At 40.7% G+C, this 20010-nt stretch overlaps 1 protein-coding gene across 1 annotated transcript in view; it reads right to left on the bottom strand.

Annotated features, from left to right (window-relative positions):
* Window positions 1–20010, bottom strand: part of LOC126382501 (E3 ubiquitin-protein ligase RNF31) — a 45359-nt gene that overhangs the window by 13198 nt on the left and 12151 nt on the right. Inside the window, exons 7-17 of the mRNA XM_050032398.1 lie at window positions 19403–19592; window positions 18085–18218; window positions 16807–16979; window positions 14068–14301; window positions 13790–13975; window positions 13491–13658; window positions 11904–12089; window positions 7310–7516; window positions 6777–6950; window positions 2703–2801; window positions 844–933 (exon numbers count right to left, since the gene is read on the bottom strand). Coding sequence (XP_049888355.1) covers window positions 844–933; window positions 2703–2801; window positions 6777–6950; window positions 7310–7516; window positions 11904–12089; window positions 13491–13658; window positions 13790–13975; window positions 14068–14301; window positions 16807–16979; window positions 18085–18218; window positions 19403–19592 — 1841 coding nt within the window. The remainder of the gene's footprint in view (window positions 1–843; window positions 934–2702; window positions 2802–6776; window positions 6951–7309; window positions 7517–11903; window positions 12090–13490; window positions 13659–13789; window positions 13976–14067; window positions 14302–16806; window positions 16980–18084; window positions 18219–19402; window positions 19593–20010) is intronic.

Raw genomic sequence — 20010 nt, 5'->3', positions numbered from 1 at the left:
GAGTGACGTCGCTTATCAAATGATTGACAGTAAATGTGTGCTCGTTAATCACTCCGTAAACCTGTCAAACACTGCTGGAGAAATGACAGATTGTAAGTGTGCAGAAATGATTTTTAGTTGTAGAACAAAAATGTCTAAATTGAATTTTTATACAACCTGTCACATTTAATTCCAATTTCTGATACATGAATTAGCCTCACTGGATAAGTTTAAAGATTAAAAACATATAGAAAACATGACTAAAATGTCATGAATTTTTGAGAATATGTCATAAATTGTCACATATACTCTACTGATAAATATCTACAGAATAAAGCCAAACAGGGGAAATGCTTAATCTCAACTGATAAACTGTTGAAATGTTACAAATACTCAATGAACTATCTGCAGGTGGACTATCCAAATAAGTGTTACCAAAAATCTGTAACAGTTGAAGTGTATGCTATATTGAGAGCAGGTCATTTTCAACAGGATTAAAATTGAAATCATAGATAAGTTTCACTGCAGTCCTGGTCAGAAAGGGCTGAGGGGAACGCATGTGTCTGTGAAGTACTGAGCATACGACTGGATAAATGAGATTTGAATTACACTGCACGGGTTATGTGAGAGATTATAAACAGATGTTTTGATCTGGCTTTGCTGTTGTTAAATTCCCTGTTTATTTCAATTTATCAACAATGTTTGCCATTTTTGGTTTCTTCATTCTGTGGAGAGAAAAACATTTTCCTCCCAAATTCAACAAAAAGGGCCAAATCAATATGAGTTGTGACAGACCAAACACAGCAGGTACAAAACATGAAGAGAGACACCAACACAATAGAGAGACAGACTCTGAATACTTACAGGCTTTTTACACTGAGCACAGAAACTGTTGCGACACTGGAAACAGGTGACTTTAAGCTGATCTCCATCATAGATGAACCCATATGAGCACTGCAGAGAGGAGAGGAAAAAAGAGGAGAAGACAGGAAACAGGACGATTCAAAAAGACAGGATAGGAAACAGGATGAGAGGAATCAAAAGACAGATTAGGAAACAGTTTGATAGGAAAAAAGAAGAGATGAGAGGAAGGGAAACGATAGGAGAGGAGGAGAGGAGAGGAGAGGAGACATGATGAATCAAGAAGACAGGACAAGAAACAATAAGATAGGAAACAAGAAGAGAGGAGAGGAAAGGAAACAAGAGGGGAGGAGAGGAAACAAGAAAAGAGGAAACAAGAAGAGAGGAGAGGAAGGAAGAGTCGAGGAGGAGGAATATAGAGAAGAGGAGAGAGTTGAGTTTATTGCTGATTTAAAGATGAGATATATTGGATACACAATTTTTCTTACATTGAAAGCAAATGATTAGAATGTAAAATATCAGTACACGGATTTTACTGAACTAATTGCAAAGTAAAGTAAAATGACACTGAGTGTGACAAATATGCAGTGTCATTACTTAGGTTCCTATTTGATGTCACATCATAAAGTGAAGAGACAGCAGTGTTTGCACTGTTGTGCATCTGAAGAATAAAACATGAAATGAGGCTGTAACACAGAGGATTAGTGAGCACTGGTAATCCAACGTCTCCCGCTTAAACTGTCACAATACTGAGTCATAGCCCACTAGTATGATGTGTGTAGAAGTGTGTGTAGTTATTTACTAGCAGCCTGGTGTCATTTGCATGTGATTCAATGAAGGTAAACACAATGGATGGTCATGTGTAATGTAACAGTACTGTGGTGCGACTCCAGAGGCTCAGAGGCTGCAGCTTTATCCACGTGTCCTTCTGCCTTCAGATGGCTCAGAACTTTTCATACAGTATAAATCAGTTATGGACAACAGATACTGTAAAAAAGACCTATTTTAATGTATTGATTACTATAGGCTGATCTAATGTTGGTGCTTTCACTACATTAAACAATATTTTTTGATACCAATTAAACATGCGTTAGAGACTCCTTGGCTCTGATTGGTTTTCCAACAGCCACAGTGGATTTTTTTTTACAGATCATCTCATGTAATACTGTTACCCCTTTTCCACCAACTTGGCTCTGTCCTAGAACCGGTAACTTTCAGGACACTTGGAACATTGGTACTATCTACTGAACCAGCCTGTGTTTTCACCAGCTTTGAGTGGAACCATTGTAATCAAGGTGTATAATTCAAGGAGTGCACTGCACAATGCACAACAGAAATAAACAGTAATAGCAAAATGGTGTATTGTATTGATTTCCTGTAATATTTTATTCTGTTATTACGGATATTTTTAATCCAAAAAAAGAAGCGTGGACCAACTATTAACAATAAGAAGATGTAGAAGACTGTTATGGGCAAGACTCCATCCACACTGTCCGACCTGTAGAAAATGACACCCTCACTGAGGTCATCATGATTCATACTTCAGGTCAGGGAAAACCTACAATTTCTTTGGTTCTAGTTGAGAATCAATTGATCTTTTGAACCAATTTATTTTTGGTTGAAATGCTCTGAATGGTTAGAAATTAGGTGCGGGAACTGGACTGAAACCAGCTTCACGTTGGTGGAAAAAGGGTGTGTGTGAATGTAGGATGTGAATGTTCAGCAAATATAACAAAAAGTTATTTTTTATAAAAGTTACCAAATACAATTTTGATAGTACTGAATCTCCAAACTGTATTCTACAAGATTTGTTCACCATCATTTTTGTTGACAAAACCAAGACTGCCTCCTAGTGTACTCACATGACAGCACCAGAGGAACTTGGGGTCCTTGATTAGAGCCTGCTCTGTCAGCTTCTTATGGAACAGCTCATAGACTTCTGGCTCCAGACACTCTCTCAGCTGAAGCACAAAATATAATAAGACAACTCAGATATCACTAGGCAGCAAGAATCCAAGCAGCATATAAATGTTGAAGTTATTTGTAGTATTTGAGACATATAAACACAGGTGTGATCCTTTACAAGGGACACTACACCAATTTTACACATGACGCTCAGATTTCTCGACAAGGTTAGCACTACTTAGTCTTTGTTTTCTGTGTCTCTGGAGCAGCTTTGCCAGATGAAAATAACCCTGATAATGTCATATTAATGTCATCAGTGTTATCTCAGCCTAGGCTCTGAGATTTCAAATTTATATCTGAAAACCTGTGTTACAAAACACTGGTGTGGAGTTTGAAGGTTGTGGGTATTTAGCAGATGGCAAGCATTCAATGAAAGACCTATCAAGATGCATTATGGGTGGTGTAAGATCTGGTGTTTTGGCAGTTTGTCTCGTTGAAGCGGCTGAAAGTCAGGATATCTCAGCATCTGCTGCCCTATTTTGAACTTTTCTGGGTTTTTTAAATGTAACCTATGAATCATGAGTCATGTCATGTTCATTCCATATCTCCATGTCAGAATAAATATGATGTACTGTGCAGAGCATTTGCTGGTGACTTTAAGACCTTATTTGATGTTTTCAGTAGCGAAAACATCAAAACAACAACTAAAAATCACCAGTCTTATTTTAGGAATTTTCTCTGGAAGTCCAGACGTAATAATAGAATGGGTTGTTCATTTATGTGCAAATGAAATTATGATGACTGTACACTGTAAACCCCAATGCATCAATGACACAAAGTTTTAATGTAAATGCCCCGGATTGTCAAATGACAAAAACTTTATGTTCACTTGACACAAAAACTCATCCCTTGTGAGCTTGATGTACTGATTTTATGTTAGGTCAAGAATTTTTGAGTTTTGAGTTAATTTGACCAAAATTTATAAAGCTGATTTCGCCTTATTAGTTTAAGGCCAGTAAACAACACTATCATTGTGCACTTAACATATTGTGGCTTGATGGGGCTAAATAGGGGCTAAAAAGTTGTGCTGAGGTGAAATAAAGAGCACCTCCTGGTTCAGATTTCATCTCTTTGTCATATTTTAGCAATCAAGGAGCCTAAGCTAGTTTGGCAAAATATATTTTTTATAGTTAAACAAAATTAAAATAAGAAATTGTTGAAAATGCATACTCAGTGTTTTCATGTTCATATGATATAGAATTAAATGCTCAAACAAAAACAAAAAGTAATGTTAAACTGACATAAAATTCCTGTCAGACAAGGGTAATGTGACACCAATGTACACTAGACACAAAATAAATGTTACGGTATTGTACTAAACAAAAAGTTTTGAGTGCAAGCTGTTTTCCAAAAAAAAAAAAAAAAATTTAAGTTGAGTGAGCGAATTGGGGTTACAGTGTACTGTGGGTTGCTATGATAATACATAATCATGGTACACATTATAAAGAAAACAAAGGAGTCCTTTAGCCATAAACTATATATTAGACCTGGATACATCCCCTACGGCCAGACCTGAAACACTTCTGAGCAGCTTCACCAAGTTCAAGCTCCACCCAACAAGAGTACCAATAACTTAAATATCTACACACAGATCCAAAACGAGCTCTGCATTATACTCTGTATGTAGATGAGATGAGATATTACTGATGCAACAATCTGTTAAACATTACTGATATGCTCCACCTGCTGTAACTGTACAACATGTGTATGCAACAAATGTATGTGTCACCCACTGCTGAGCTTTAAAAAAAAAAAAAATCACCACAGGCAGGACCTGCCTCCTGAGCTAAACCGCTCCATTTGTTTTGTTTTGTTTTTAGCTCTGATTGAGAGGTGTGCTGCACACAAATCTTCTTTTGTCTCTGTCACATGGAATAAGCATTGTGGAAGTTTCATGATAAACTGGAATTACCGCCAGTTCTATGCTTCCGCCATCAAGTCAAATTGCAGTTTCCATTCATGTCTGACTAAACTCACAATACATGTGGTGAAGACATTGAGGGAATTTAATAAAAGATATTAAGTGTATTTCTGGCAAAGTGGAAGTCATCACGCTATTGATTTACAGTGAGAAATTTTGTCTTCACTCAAATTATTTTTTACTGAAGAATACAAAAGACTGATAGAGTACTTTGTCAATCTCTCTACTGCACAGACAATGCAGATTTATGAAAACACAATCTTTAAAGCAGTGAAATACTTATAGTACTGAAAACAGCTTTGTCACACTAGAATTGGGGTTGATTTTGAGTTTTATCACAGTAGTCTGGTGAACCAGCTTAAACCAGTTTGTTTTACACAAAAACTGGCTGAGCTGGCATTTGTCTGGCCAATTAAAAAGTAGCCTACATCAGCGACCTGTGCTGACGGTGTCATGGCACTAAATCCAACTCATATTGCATTAATAATAAGCAATATTACAACATGATTAATATGTTTATAAATGGACTAACAGAGCCATTAGTGTCTGACAGTCCGTGAGCCGAGCACGGCAACATGAAGGAGATCAAATTTCAGTCAAGTGTCACCAGGGAGCTGAAAGTTTCTGGTAAATGACCGTTGCTACTAACAACCTAGGCTACTTGCTGCTGGCTGTATTGTATGTCATTTCTGGTAAATATCACAATATAAAACGTGTGTTATCTGCTTTAAAAACTATCACACATATTTTAAGTGGTTACGTCTGATCTCTAGCGCACAGTTAGCGACGTGGTTTGTTTACATTACTTGAGAGAAATGCATATTTAATGGGTTTAGTGTTTAGACAGACAGCTCTGATGTCAGGCGATCACACTTTTTTGCTGTTGGGACACAGTGTCATAAGGCCCGTTTCCACCGCAGGAACTTCGGGGTAATTTTACAAGGCTGGGGCCGTTGGTGCGGGTCTCCACCGCAGGAACCACCCCCGAACAACAGAGTTCCGGAACTTTTACAGGGGCTAAACAAGTCCCTGCCTCGGAGTAGGGACTCAGAACGGCCCCGAAAAACTCCTGGCTGGGGCTTGGGGTTTACTTGGTGCTGATTGGATATACTCATATGTCAACAGAAAGCGACAAAATAGCCGGCATTTTTAAAACTCAGCAGACGAGGGTTAGCTCGTTCATAGCTTCCGCCGCCATGTAAACGAAGAGACACGCCAGAAACCCAGCAACCACCTCAGCTCCTTCCATGTTGTTAATCGTCTTTCTTATGTCTGCTTTCTTCTTCTTACTTCTGCTTCGTACTTCTGCTTCTTCTTCTTTGTTGTTCTTCTTCTTTGTTTGTTTCTTTGCCGCGTCGCCCCGGTCAAAATGGTCGTGCAATGATTACGTCACATCCAGAGCCCGATAACTTTACGGGAACTTTCCTCCTACTCCGCCCTCTCAGTGGAGACACGGCAGTTGAGAGGGCTGAGCGAGAGGACGTTCCTGTAAAGTTCCTGCCCCCCAAATAGTACCAGAAACTTCTTCAGTGGAAACGGGCCTATTATGTTCCACTCAGGAGCAGCTGCTGAGTCAAGTGCGACACCTGGTAAAATTTGGTATACTGGTCTGGTCTGATGTTTGGCAAAATATCAAACTGGTTTGAAAAATTTCACATTGGCCAAACCCCTGGTCACACTAGCATTTATAACAGCATTTACTATAGACTGAAATCAATTCATTCCAATAGAGCAGATTTGCGGTAAAGTAAGCCTTAACTTTTCCTGTAGAGTTCAGCTTAGGTAAACTTAGTGAATGCCGACCAATAGCAAACTGTCTTGACAGTGCTGACTCAGGGAGGGCACAATAAAGGGAGTTATCATATTAGCTGTGATACACCATACAGTTGGATATAACCTCACTCTGCTGGAGAATTACCTGCCCACACTAGAGACGCAGCCTGCAGTTAGTTATGTGAAAGGTACAAATACATTTACTCCAAGTAACCAGGCAGCAGTAGTCTACATGTTATCCTTCATCATTTCTCCCTTGGTCCATCTCTTTTCCTACCTGGATGTCCAGGGTGGAGAAGTAGCTGTTGAGGTGTTCAGGGTCGTTGATGTCAGGCTCCCAGCAGACTGGACACACCATGTCTCTAATATGTTTGTCCCTTACAGCAATAGTGAAGTGCTGCTGGAAACAGCCACAGCACACAGAACACTGACATGACGTCAGAGACTGCATCTGTGAAGAGAGAGAGGGCGACACTGAATTAAGATCTCTCTCATCGCCTCAACTCTGCAGAACTTATATAAACAATCACTGGTCGGGTTTCCGTCCAAATGTAGTGCAAATTTTAACAACATTTTCAGGAAAATAGGCAAAAACAAAAAAGCAATCCATCAGCGCTATGCATATATTGGGATTTGGTTCAAGATAAACAGTAGGTGGCGCTAATTCTTCAGTCAGGTTCCATTCTGCAGAAGATAAAGTTACAAGACAATATAATAAAAAGAGTGCCAGTCAAACTTCAAACATGTTTAAATGCACAAACTGAATTGTGCATAAAATAGGGTGGACACAACAACCACCTATGTCAGTACCTTGCTGTGGGGGAAGACAGAGAGGCAGATGGGACACTCTTTAGCCAGCACTCTCTTGATAAACTCTCTGTCATGGGATTCTCGAACAGCTTGCACTACATCCTCCAGTGAGTAGGGGGCACTGTGTTCTTGAAGCAGTGAGAGTGCCAGCTCACAGCGACCCCAGCTGGGGAGATCGTACACTGCTAGTAACCTCCGACATATGCGCTGAAAGAGAAGAAAACTATTGTATATAAGAATATAACCAGATCAGACACATTCTACCAGCTATCCCAGGCTATAGAGGCCGTGGGGCTTTGGTAGAGTGGTTCGTACACTAATAAGAAGATCATCGGTTTGAATCCCGGCTCCTCCAATCCACTTTGGGCAAGCTACTGAACCCTAAATTGCTCCCGATGGCTGTTCCATCGTTGTGTGAGTGCCTGTTAATGGTTACTGAGTAGCAGGTGGCACCATGTATGGTAGCCTTGGCCACCAGTGTGTGAATGTGTGCATGAATGGTTGAATGTGACATGTAGTGTAAAAGTGCTTTGGGTCGTCGGAAGACTAGAAAGAGAATCCACAAGTCTGCTCTTTAGAACTGCATCCACTGATTTTTTTGTCCACTTGGGGCAGTGGAAAAGGAGGAGAAACTGGTGGAGCTGTGGAATAAGAGTCAGTGTTTAATTCAGTATGTAGCTAATCCACCAACCAGCACTTATTTTAGTGAGGAATTTTCATTTTCGAAACAGTTCTCCTCTCATTCCCACAGTCTCCTCCCACTAAAATAGCGCAGTTAACTACTGGAGGTTGGTGGCAAGTTGATGCAACAGAGTCCAGAATATAAAGTTTGTACGTAAATATAGTTTATCTTTATGGATTACATTGATGCTGAATTGACAAGAAAACTGTCCACATATGACGCCTTTTATCTTCTGTTACTAGAGTTATGTGATTTTGCGTACACACAAGAATTGTTAATATGTCATGTTTTGTAGAGAGTTTGGTGTAATATTTTCCATCAGGAGCAGGACAGGAAATAATCTCAAAAGCAATCTAGTTTTAGCAAACTTTTTTTTTGTAAACAGTGATCTAGAAAGATCCCCAGCCTCTCCAAATCTCATAGCGTGTGACTAACAACTCACTGTCTTTAGATGTGAGAGGGTGTCAGACTTAAGTCTTTTCTAAGGCTCCTAGTGTACAGCATTATGCCTACCACACCACATCATCTTGCATACTTAATCATTTGGTTTCAACCATAAATTTCTGTACTTGTGACAAATACCTTTAGAAACATTTTAATATAAAATTAGCTTGAAACTTGAAAATTAGCTTGTTACGTTTTACTATGATACAGAGTTAACATATTTCAACATTTGGCCTGTTAGCAGTCTGATTTATGGTATCTCAAACCTACAGTCCTTTGGTCTTTTTTTTTTTAGCTTGTCACATAGTCCTGGAGCCAAGTAGTGGACTTGCTTCTGATTCATAGCCAGTTCTGTGACTGACAGGTGAAGGAGACCTGCGCAATACTCACAAGGTGTTTCTCAATACTCACAAGGTGTTTCTCAATGTCAAGGAAGGATCCTTAAATGGCTGAATTTCAAGGACGCTATCCATTTATTTGCTTAAATCACTGAACTCAACAGGCCTATATTTGGGATCTATATAGGACAGGCCTTTAATTCCTTTCACACAAAACCTTTGCTCAGTACACATGGGGAAATGCAGTCAAATTGTTTATTTAAACCAGTATGAATATTACTAAATAAAAATGAGGCTTTAGATAACATATCAATTATGAATCATTAATTTGATCTAGCTCCAAGAGACAGCGCATCAGAGAGAGAGAGAGAGAGAGAGTTATGACACTCATTTTACAGCACCCTATGATAACAGCACCTGGCATACTGACACAACACCATTTTAACCAATTAAAACAATACTCTCAACTTGGATATATTTTTATGAAAAACCCTTTTGATTCTTTGATCTGAGGACCCTTACAGACTAAAGGAATATGAATAACTCACAGGGTAATTGAGGAATGGACACATAATTTGAAAAGTTGGGAGTCACCACCTATTTCTGTGTCTCTTATTTACCATGCCAGTAAATCTGAGTGCATTTTTCTTTAGCGCTCATGGCCTCAGTAAAATGAACTGAACGACTGAATTATAGAGACTCTAACCGAGCTAACAATGTGTAGTATCTCCATACTGACAAAAGATTAAGCATTTATATTTGTATGCGTGATCAAAGCAACTGACTAACATTAGCTCAAGTGGGTAGCCAACAACCTAGTTTTATACATCCAAAGAACTTCTGTAAAAATGAACTGCTTTGCAACCACACCAGGCGTCTAATTGAGACAGGCCTTTATTTGTCAAAATGTGTAGCCACACTGGGCTAGGAAGGAACTGGGCATTAAATTGGAACTAGGCTTTTAACTGAAGTTTTACAGTACATTTTTAGATAGCCATTAAACTGTCCAAATCAGTGGAGCAGTTCACAGTGTTAATAGCTTCATACATTCCTAAGACTTAACAGAGTCACCTCAAGTGACCCAAAAAATGTGTTACGATGGGTAAGGTCACTGCTTTTCACTAAAGTTTCATTTAGCCTACCTGGCATATTTTTATTTTTTTTAAGTATAATCGAGAAATACGTTCTCCTTAAAAGTAATATGACTCTGAAAATACTGCTTACATTTGTTCAAATTGTGCAACATTAGAGAGTACCAAAATTTTCACCCATATGAAACCGCCTCAGACCCCAGAGGGTTAATGACGCACACCTGGGCACTCACTATCCTGCTCAAATGTGTGTTCACCAAATGCTACGAAGTAGTCTTGCCTATCCTCTCTATGATCCTTCCTCGGAAGGACCCGTCCTATACCAAGGAAGGATCCTTGACTTTAAGAAGCACAAACAGTTGTATGAGCAGGAGCTAGATGGCAGGCAGTCCACCTCCTTCCGTCTTCAAGTAGTTACTGTATGTGTTTTGAGCCAAAGTTTTCTTAATTTTCAGAGGCTTGATGTGTGAATGATCACGAATGTCAATCAGTTGTAAACTGACAGTGCCCTCCTGCTAGAAAGTAATTAGCATACATTGCATACATAAATAGCCAGTGACCACCATTTATGGGGGTGATAATTACTATGGATAAGTGCATCCTGTCAACCTGAGAACAAAAGACAGAGATGAAAAAAAAATCTTTTCCAACGCTGAGATGGAAGTGAGTTTAGGTGAAGTGGAGTTGAGAAACAAAAAATAAAATGTTTTCTTCTGTTAGTAGTGGTGTGACAGGGACAGATAACATGTCCTCTGTTGTAAGAACCATCCAAAAAGTTAAACGAAAATGGTTTGATATGAAACCTGATGAAAAAACAAAACAAAACAAAGGTTAGGTGATGTTTGTGTTATATTAAATGTTAAATCATAACACATTCTGACAGCCATCACTGATAGCTTAGTGTTTGGTCAGAAGCGTGCCTCTCACAGTTTCACCACTCAAACAGATGATATATTTGTGGAGTTCTCTCTCTTGATTGAATCAAGTGGGAATGGGATGCCATAAATGTAGAAAACACATGTATTAAGTCAATTTAAATAACCCATAGAAGAAACCTAAGAAACCTAATCTGAAGCTTAAATCTGATAATTGCCAATTTAGCTAAATGTGTTATATTTCTAATGTTTTGTCATGTTTAACTTACATGTTTCAAAGGCATCTGTGTATTGTGAACATAACAGAACACAATACAAATTAAAATTGTTATTTCTAATAAGTACAAGAAATATTTATGTGCATTCCTTATTTACACAAGCACTACGAGTGGTCAGAAGCAGGTGTAGATTTTGTTAGTACCTACAAAAAGATCGGAGCTACTAACATATTGATTAATGTCGAAATACACGTAAATTTCCTTCTGCAAACAGTTTAAACACAAATTTGTTCCGTTCATGTTTCATGAATGAGACCCATTGCTGTGACCTTACTCCATCTCCTCCATATATGCTACATGTATCAGGTGTAAGACACGGCGGCAGTGATGGTTGACTCCTCTCATCCTACTAGCTCCTTCTAAATTCCTCCCCTTCCAGAGTTTCAGATGTAGGACATCTCTCCTCAGTAACAGCACATATCCTGAGGCTGTTCAATACTTGAACTCTGATGCACAGACACAAGAAGCACTTTAAAAATAGGTAGGTAGCTGCACAAAGCAACAAGCACTCTAAAATGAATGTAGTAGCACAAAGCACTTCAGGACTTGACTTGATCTTAATCACATTAGGTATGTTTCAAATCTAAACTTTGATAACTGACTTTGCTTGTCTTATTTTACATATTTTATAAACTTATGAGTGTCTTTCTGTCTTTTTTAAGAGCTTCACTGAGGCAAATTCCTATCAACTGTGTTGACAGCAGTCAACTATTATATTCTTTTCTATGTGGAGAACTCTTTTGCATTACCATGACATGAAGGGGCAAGACGAGCCAGTAAAGAGAGTTCATAAATATCAAAAACAGCAGACTCATAACAGAATGCAGTTATCTGAGTATTGTGAGCTGTGAGTAGATCCAGGCCTGATGTATCTGCTTGCTCTCACCTGTTTGTCAGGGTGATGGATGTCTACAGGAGGCTCAGGCTTGTCACTCCAAATGCGCTTGTGGAAGGGCTCCAGGAGGGGCCGCTGCAGTAGGGCTAGGGCCCCTCTCACCTCACCACCACTCTGCCTCAAAACCTCATGACAGCGAGTCTCATCACTGAAGCCCAGTGAATACAGCTCTTTTACCTGAGAGGGTGGGGTGAAGAAAGAATGATATCATCTATCATCTCTGCACACTCATAGAAGTCTGATTTCCAAATGGGTTCATCATGAAGGACTGAGGTTCTACCGAGACCCATTTGCTTCTCAAGAACCTTTTTTTGAAGACGCATCGGCATGGCACCTCATGCCCTCCCCTATTTCCAGCCTTGTTGCCCAGAATTAAAAAAAATTTCACATTTCTTAAACATTTTTCCCTGACTCACACTTTGCTTGTGCATACCAGCTCCAGCAGCAGCTCTTTTTCTCTGCTCCTATGGCAGCTTGACTCCTCTCCTTACCACTGATGAATAAAAAGAACCCTGTTGCTGTTGCTGTCTCGCATGTGATGAAGAATTGATAAGGAAAAACTCATTGTTAAAGTTGAGTAATATCTCGAGCTACACGAACCCCACTCCCGTCATTACAAAGATAATGGCCAAAAAGATATTGCTGGGTGAGTCATAGCTCTGGAGATCGGCTCTTCAGGTGAGAAATCAAGTTTAATTAGTGTGTCCACACATGTTTTTGAGCTAATGCAGAGGTGGAAGAGGTACAGATCTCTCAGTAAAAGTAGTAAAATCTTTGCGTGGTCGTCTGTTGATTAGTTGTAGCACGACACGTCCAGTGTGTGCTTGAGGCGGCACTTGATGCCTGCCACTAAACGCGCCGCGTGACAGTGTGTTTTCAGCTTAAAGACTTCATCAAGAACCCCTTCTGTTGAAAGCATGAATTTTAGGAGCCTCACCCTAAAATATCAAATATCAATGTATCTGGAATCCTCTTAATCAATTCATTTAACTCGTATTTGCCATCATTTGGTGCTATACAATGCTGCATTTTTAGGGTACCTGGTACTTTGATTTTGATGACTCTATTTGGGAATCAAGTTTCAGCTCCCAACCCTACTGCACCATTTAAATAACAAAGTCTGTAGTAGCAGTGATTTCAAGAAAAATCCCACTATAACCGCAAAAAGTGAGAAGGAACTACAGGTAGTGTAGTCAATTACTATTTTCAGGTTCTCCCCTGGGTGGGTTTTTGTTAGCATCCTTAGAAGGTGGAAAGATTCTGGAGAGAATCCCCAGAGATGGTCTTGATGGATGGAACCACAACACCGTAGAATAGTTCTTTGCAGAACCTCTCTCACCCCTTCTCCATCAGACTAGCTCTGGTTACTGAACCGGTTAAAAAATGTGACTTGTAGTGTAAAAAGCGCTTTGAGTAGTTAGAAGACTAGACAGGAAGTATACAAGTGCAAGTCCATTTACCATTTACATTTAGTGGTTCTACTTAGTACCTTGATTTCTGAGAGTGTAGACAAAAGGAAGGCTAACAGAATATTATTGTGCATCTCTGAACATTATGGAGAAATGCTGTATATGTCACCTTGGCGAGTCTGTCTCTCAGCGCTTGTCTGGCAGCTCTCTCAGTGTCACCCCCTGCTGTCAGCCAGGCCTGCTTGGCCTCTGCTCTGGACAACTGGACAACACTTTCAGTTTCTTCAGGGTTGATCTCTTTCCCAGCATCCTCAGCAGGAGCTTCACATGACCTGCTCTGTGTTAGAGGAAAGTCAATAACCTTTTAATTAACAGAAAACACTCCTAACAGTTACAGTCAGAGAAACATAAAGGTGTGTTTTGTCAGGATTTACAGGACTTTAATTGTACTGAGAGAAGCATACTGACTCTGCGCTCTGTTGTGGTGCTGTCAGAAACAGACTTAAGGGAAGATGTTCCCACCAGCATCCTGATCTGGTCTAACAGCAGAGGAAGCTCAGTCTTTAACCACTTGCATGGCAGGATGCTGCTGTCTCCTGCTACCCTCATACTCGTGTACACCTCCTCTGGACTCACTCCTTTCTTCTCCCCATCCTGTCACAGACACAAAGGACAGATACACTAGAATACAGGGACAAAATATTGTCTAGATCCAAGATCAGTGGTAGGTGATGAAGGCAACTTGCTCTGATCAGCTGAATCAGCTTCAGTCCCTCCTCCTTCATCAGCCTCTGCCTCCAGGAGTCCAGGTCTTCGGGAGCAGGCTGTTTGGGTTTGATTGGCAGGGCAGGGACCCGTCTGACAGGGGAGGGGGGGCGGAGCTTCACAGGCAGAGGTGCGGGTTCTGGACGAGCTAGGTCACACATCTCACACACTGTGGCAGGAGAGTAGTTCAGATAGGTACAGAACTGGCAAACCCACTGGGCAGAGACAAAGAGAGTAAACACAGAGAGAGAGAGAGAGAGAGAGAGAGAGGAGAGAGAGAGAGAGAGAGAGAGTCACTAAGTATAAAAATTCATGCGTTCAGTCTTGTGTGTGCATAAAAGCTGACACTTTCTGATCGATTGGTTGATTGAACATTGTTGTTATTTTCATAAGGCTGATCACAGTGGTGTAGTGGAGGGTATAAACAGGTATACAAAGTTTACTCACCTCTTTTTCTTGCCATTAACAGTATACCCGCCTATCAGCCAGAAAGGCATTGTAATATATAGGAGAGTATACCCTTCCTCCTCATACCCATCTACCCAGTAGTACACCTGTCTCATCAACTACCACTACACCACTGGCCATGTGTTCACCAAAGAGTTTTTTTCCAGCTGTAAATGCCAGGAACTCCTCTGAAAAAGCCAAGCTGGGAGTGCCAGAGCTTGTATCTGGTTGTAGGCTACAGAATATCCGTGGAAGTAAAAATGTGGGTACGAGGCACAGTTCTTGCTCTGGATGAAGGGAAGGCTGTAGCAAAGAGGACGTGCCTGTCAGTGTGGGTGGCCAGCAGTCCTAAATTTTCCTCCATTGTTGTTGTTGAACACTTTTACATTTAGGATGTGGCCAAGGATTGGTCTTTGTGGTATTTATCCCACCCCTCCATTGTGATTGGTCAGCTGGGTAAATATATGTATATATATATATATATATATATATATATATATATATATGTATGTGTATATATATATATATATATATATATACATACACACATACATGCAATACAATACGGCATATCTTCATATAATATAGTGTAATATAATTTAACCTAATATAATGTAACATAATAATGTAAGCTAAAATAATATATTATGACCTAATATAACACATTATGCTGTAATATAACACGATAATACAACAGAATATAATAAAATATAACATCATATGATATGATATAATATAATAATACACTATGATATAATACAATGCATAACATAACATAATATAAACCAATATATCATGATAATGACCTTCATAAGAATAATAATTGATAATATATATTGCATTGAGGGGTGAGGCCAGACCGGGGCATCAGGGAGGCGAGCAAGAGGCCCCCCCACCAGGCCCCAAGAGCACGGCCTCAGCGGGAGACAGGCAAAACGTTTTGATTTCCTGTCTGAGCTCCTCTATCATCACACTCGGCTCTGCCGATGCCAACCTCCTCCTTCCAGCGTCAGACACTGACGAAAAGTCATCCTTTTACATCGGCATGATACGCAGCTCGTCACTGTTATTGTGTAACGTCAGGGGGGAAATGTGGCTGGACAACATCGTAAGTTAAGGGGTGAAAAGTCTGAGTAGGGCAGGCAGAAGTGGTGGTGGATGGATCCAACAGCCACTGACTTTTACCCGGGAGGCCGGTGTTTGCTTCCCGGGAGATTGTAAAGCCAAACCCAGTTCTTTTTTCCTAAACCCAACCTCATGTGTGTTGGCTAAACATAACCACGTGTGATCGTTTCTGAGATAAAAAAAAACGGCAATTCGTGGTGTTGTACCAACGTTGTACATTTATTTTGAAAGACACCGTATGCAAACTGTACAGTTCCTGTGACAACAGAAGTGTATTTTGAAAACAGACAATACGTGTAACAGGCTGAAGTTGACACGGCGTCCCAGAACATCAACGATGCAATGCACCCTTGGTACCCTGCATGTCATATGTCAGCGTGGAAAGTCCATGACCAAATGTTGATATGTGAGAAAGTCGGAGTGAGAATGTGTTGACATCAGAGCATGTGAGCGGAGCGGAGCTGGAGTGGAGCGGAGCTGGAGCGGAGCTGAGCGGGGAGCGGAAGGATTTTGTGTTGAGCTAGGAGCGGCTATTTTTTTTAAAAGGTGGAGCAGAGCCTTATCTCTTGCTCCAATTTCGGTCCGGTCGCTCATGCCCCACCCAGAATGCATCTTTGCACCTGCGCATACCCACACTATTTTCTTTCAAACTATGGAGTTTACTGTGTACTTCAGAAAAGAAACTGAGAAGACATACAAGTGTACCATTCCTGTAAAACTAACAGATGGTGATAATGTGGAACAAGAAAAAGAGCTACCAAGCTCATGTTTTATTTGTGAATAGAAGATTACAGGTTAGGGTAGTACGACGCAGTTTTTTTTGAGCGGAGTGGTGAGCGAGTTGAGCGGGATAAAATTTATGATGGAGTGGACCGGAGCGGAGAAAAGAATGCGCAGAACCAAGCGGAGCGGACGAGCGGCGCAAAGTGACAGGTCTGTGAGCGAGGACTGGAAATTTTCACCCGGTCCGCTCCGCTCACATGCTGTGGTTGACATGGATGTTTTACCAAATTGCAAAACAAGCCATCCAATATCTGATGAAACAGTTTAAACCATGACTGTAAATCTTGTGCTACAGAAAAAGCCATACCTTTAGCATGGCAACAAACAAGCCCGCGCGCGCACACACACACACACAGTTAACTGACCTGGCTGTCAGGATCACCGGGCATGCCCAGTACTGGTGCTGGTGGTCTGGGGGGGGTGATGGGTGGGTGTGACGGGGTCACCGGAGGTCGTGTGGCCAAACGAGGTCTTTCACACACTTCACACAAAATGCTGCTGGCTACATTCACCATGGTGCAGCTCTTACACTGCCACTCTAAGAGGAACACATTAACACACACACACACACACACACACAAACACACACAAATGTCACTTCATGCCACTCGCATTATCAGCAACAATCAGGTCCTCAACTTTATTTAAAAGTACCATGGCTGTGGGGGGCATTTCTTGCACTCCTAAATAAATACAGCATTGAGGGTATGACCTATTAATTCATATGACAGTTGCTCAGTGGTGTATGAAACCATAAAAAACTTTGTTTCTACAGTCTGAAATTACCCGGATGATCAGCGCTGCCTGCACCATTGGGCCCATAGAGCAGGCACTTTGTCATTCCTTCTTGATTTCAATTTGCTTTTAATAAAACTCAACATTTCCTGCAGGTGTTTCACAGTAAAAGCCTGCAGCGACATCCACAATGATACATTTTCATTATAAAACAAAGACGATCTCCTTCCATACTAACATGCCTGAAAACGTATATCCCATGACCATTCACATACACTGGGCATGCACATACCAATATAAACAAGAAGCAGATTGTCTTCGCTGCGGTTGGTTGCTTAGTTACAGAAAATACTGCACAAATGACGATAAGTAAGACCAGTAAGACTGGGTTCCAGTAGTATGTCAGAGTAGTGTGGACACTGGGTTTATGTGTTTTAAAAAGAAAATGTATTAGTGTGGATATAGCCTTTCATGAGAGTGATAGGAGGAAGCCCCTAGAGTCTGAACAAAAAAGCGCTCCAAGGGGCCCATTTTCACACATACACTGATGGTTGAGACTGCAATTGGGCCTAAAATAAAAGTAGTACCAATACACATTAAATGTTTTAATCAGGAATTACTGCCAAAATTTATATTACAAACAACACTGAAATCGTCATGATATACTGAATTTAATCCACCATTTAATTAATACATAATGAATTATTTCTATTCAACAAGCCTAACAACTTTCTCCAATGTGACAGCAGAAGTAGTAAGTGAATGGCATATGTCTTGGACTTATTTGCTTTTAAGTCAGTTTCTTAATCACAGAGGAAACTAGAAAGTAGTAGAATACAGGAAGTGGGATTGGATAGTGGACTGATGGGGATGTGGAGCTGTGAGATGTACCAAGAGACAACACAAACCAGTGATGGTGGCAGGTTGAGATTCATCTGCTTTCGAGCTGATCAGTTCCAAGCGAGGGCGCTCACACTCCTCACACAGCACATTATGGACTGAGTTGACTTTAGTGCAGTGGAGGCAACACCACGTGGAAGAGCTGAAACAGGGGGAGAGGGACTGTTATTCTGTTAGATCAGTTTGTAGACTGAATATACATCTATATATGGTGATTTTGTCCACACACTTATCATAGTCATACTAGCACTCAGTTCCAACACACTTACTGTACGTCCACTATGTCCAAACTGTCACTAGACATTGCTGCAATCTCGGAACCCATCAGCTAGCAGTCTAACCACAATTTAGCCACTGAGAGCAACAGCAGATAGCCAGCAGATATCTGAGCCACAACTGCCTCTTTTGTGCACCGGTCATTCCAATAAGCAACTTGAGACACAAGACTGGAGTTGAAAGATAACTAATCTCTAAACAGCAATCTGCATATGAATACAGATAAATTAAAACAAAGCTAATGGAAAGCTGCATCATCAGAGACGACAGCAGATGGACTACGAGATTGCATTTTGGCAATTGTGTTCCACCTATTTTGCTCCCCACAGACTGTTTATCTGCAGGCAATCAAGGCCCGCTCAAATGTGATTGGTCAATTCTACTAGGACTACTAACAGACACCAGAACACTTTAGATACCAAAATCTTCTCCTGTTGCCTACAGATTCTACATTCACACCTGTTAAGAGATTCACTTTGCTTTAACTTTGAACATAGCCCTGACTGTCTGTAACCTGCAGAATTTGATTGGTTGAGCTTGTTTAGGGCAATGAAAACCCTAAATGGAAGCACAGTCTTGGCAGCTCCATCAGCCAATCATTATTCGGAAAAAAATGTGAGCAGTGCTGACATATACACCTGCTGATACCTGCTGACACCTGTTAGTGAAAGGAACAGTCAGAGATTCTAATCCAATACAATTTTTGTGAAATTCATTGGACATCTCCTCATAGTCTGCTATTGTTCATACACAGCCCTGGCTCTGTAAATGAGACACCAACAACGTGGCTCAGACTGAGTCACATAACACTATCACACTGTGCTCATGCACAGGACAGGGGAAAGACCATGGACTTATAAAGACAAAGGCAGTGGGAGTGAGAGAGAGGTGTTCATACATCAAAAATCTTTCTCCAGAATGGCTGACTCCACATTTACAAGTTACATTGCTCAACGCATCCTGGAGTGAACTGTTATTGATGTTGACTGACAAGTAGTATGATCCAGCACTGCGTGTGGATCAGAGTATTCCCGTTTTATATTGCCTGACCTGTGACTGTTCCTGTTTTGGGATGATGATGATGAATATGATGATGATGATGATGATGATACAGCTGTTCGACGGTGGTTGGCCCTCTCAGGGTAGGAGTGGTACAGTTTGTCACATTCTGAGCAGAGTCCCTGGAGGCAAGTGAGGCAGTGGGCAGAGATGCGGAATATTCCACAGATAGCGCAGTTCTCTGAAACAGAGAAAACAGTTTACTGTCCTAGACACTGTCACATTATTTTCTGCTATAATCTGTCACATCACACATCACATTATCACAAAACAAGTTACTTTACTAGAACACTGCAAATAAACCTATGGAATACTGTGTATAAATACAATGTACCAATTCAGTGTCCCAAAACAGTCTGTCTACAGTATGTCTAGGTGTATCACTAACATAGGGACTGGTCTTTACCTATGAGGAGGTGGGGCAAAAAGGGGGAGGCATGTCAAAAAGAAAATTAAGCACTAGGGTGTAGGGACAACAGCCTTCTAAACTCCTCCAGAACCTAGATTGTAAGTAAATGGACAGAATGAGATGGGCCACTCTGAGGGTCAAATGTTTATTGCTTTGGCCGTTTCACCCCAAAGTTGATGAACTCTTTCAC

Source organism: Epinephelus moara, chromosome 21 (genome assembly GCF_006386435.1).
Source record: "Epinephelus moara isolate mb chromosome 21, YSFRI_EMoa_1.0, whole genome shotgun sequence".
Classification (NCBI taxonomy): Eukaryota; Metazoa; Chordata; class Actinopteri; order Perciformes; family Serranidae; genus Epinephelus; species Epinephelus moara.
Note: the sequence above shows the minus strand (reverse complement) of the source record. Positions and strands in the feature narration are given on the sequence as shown.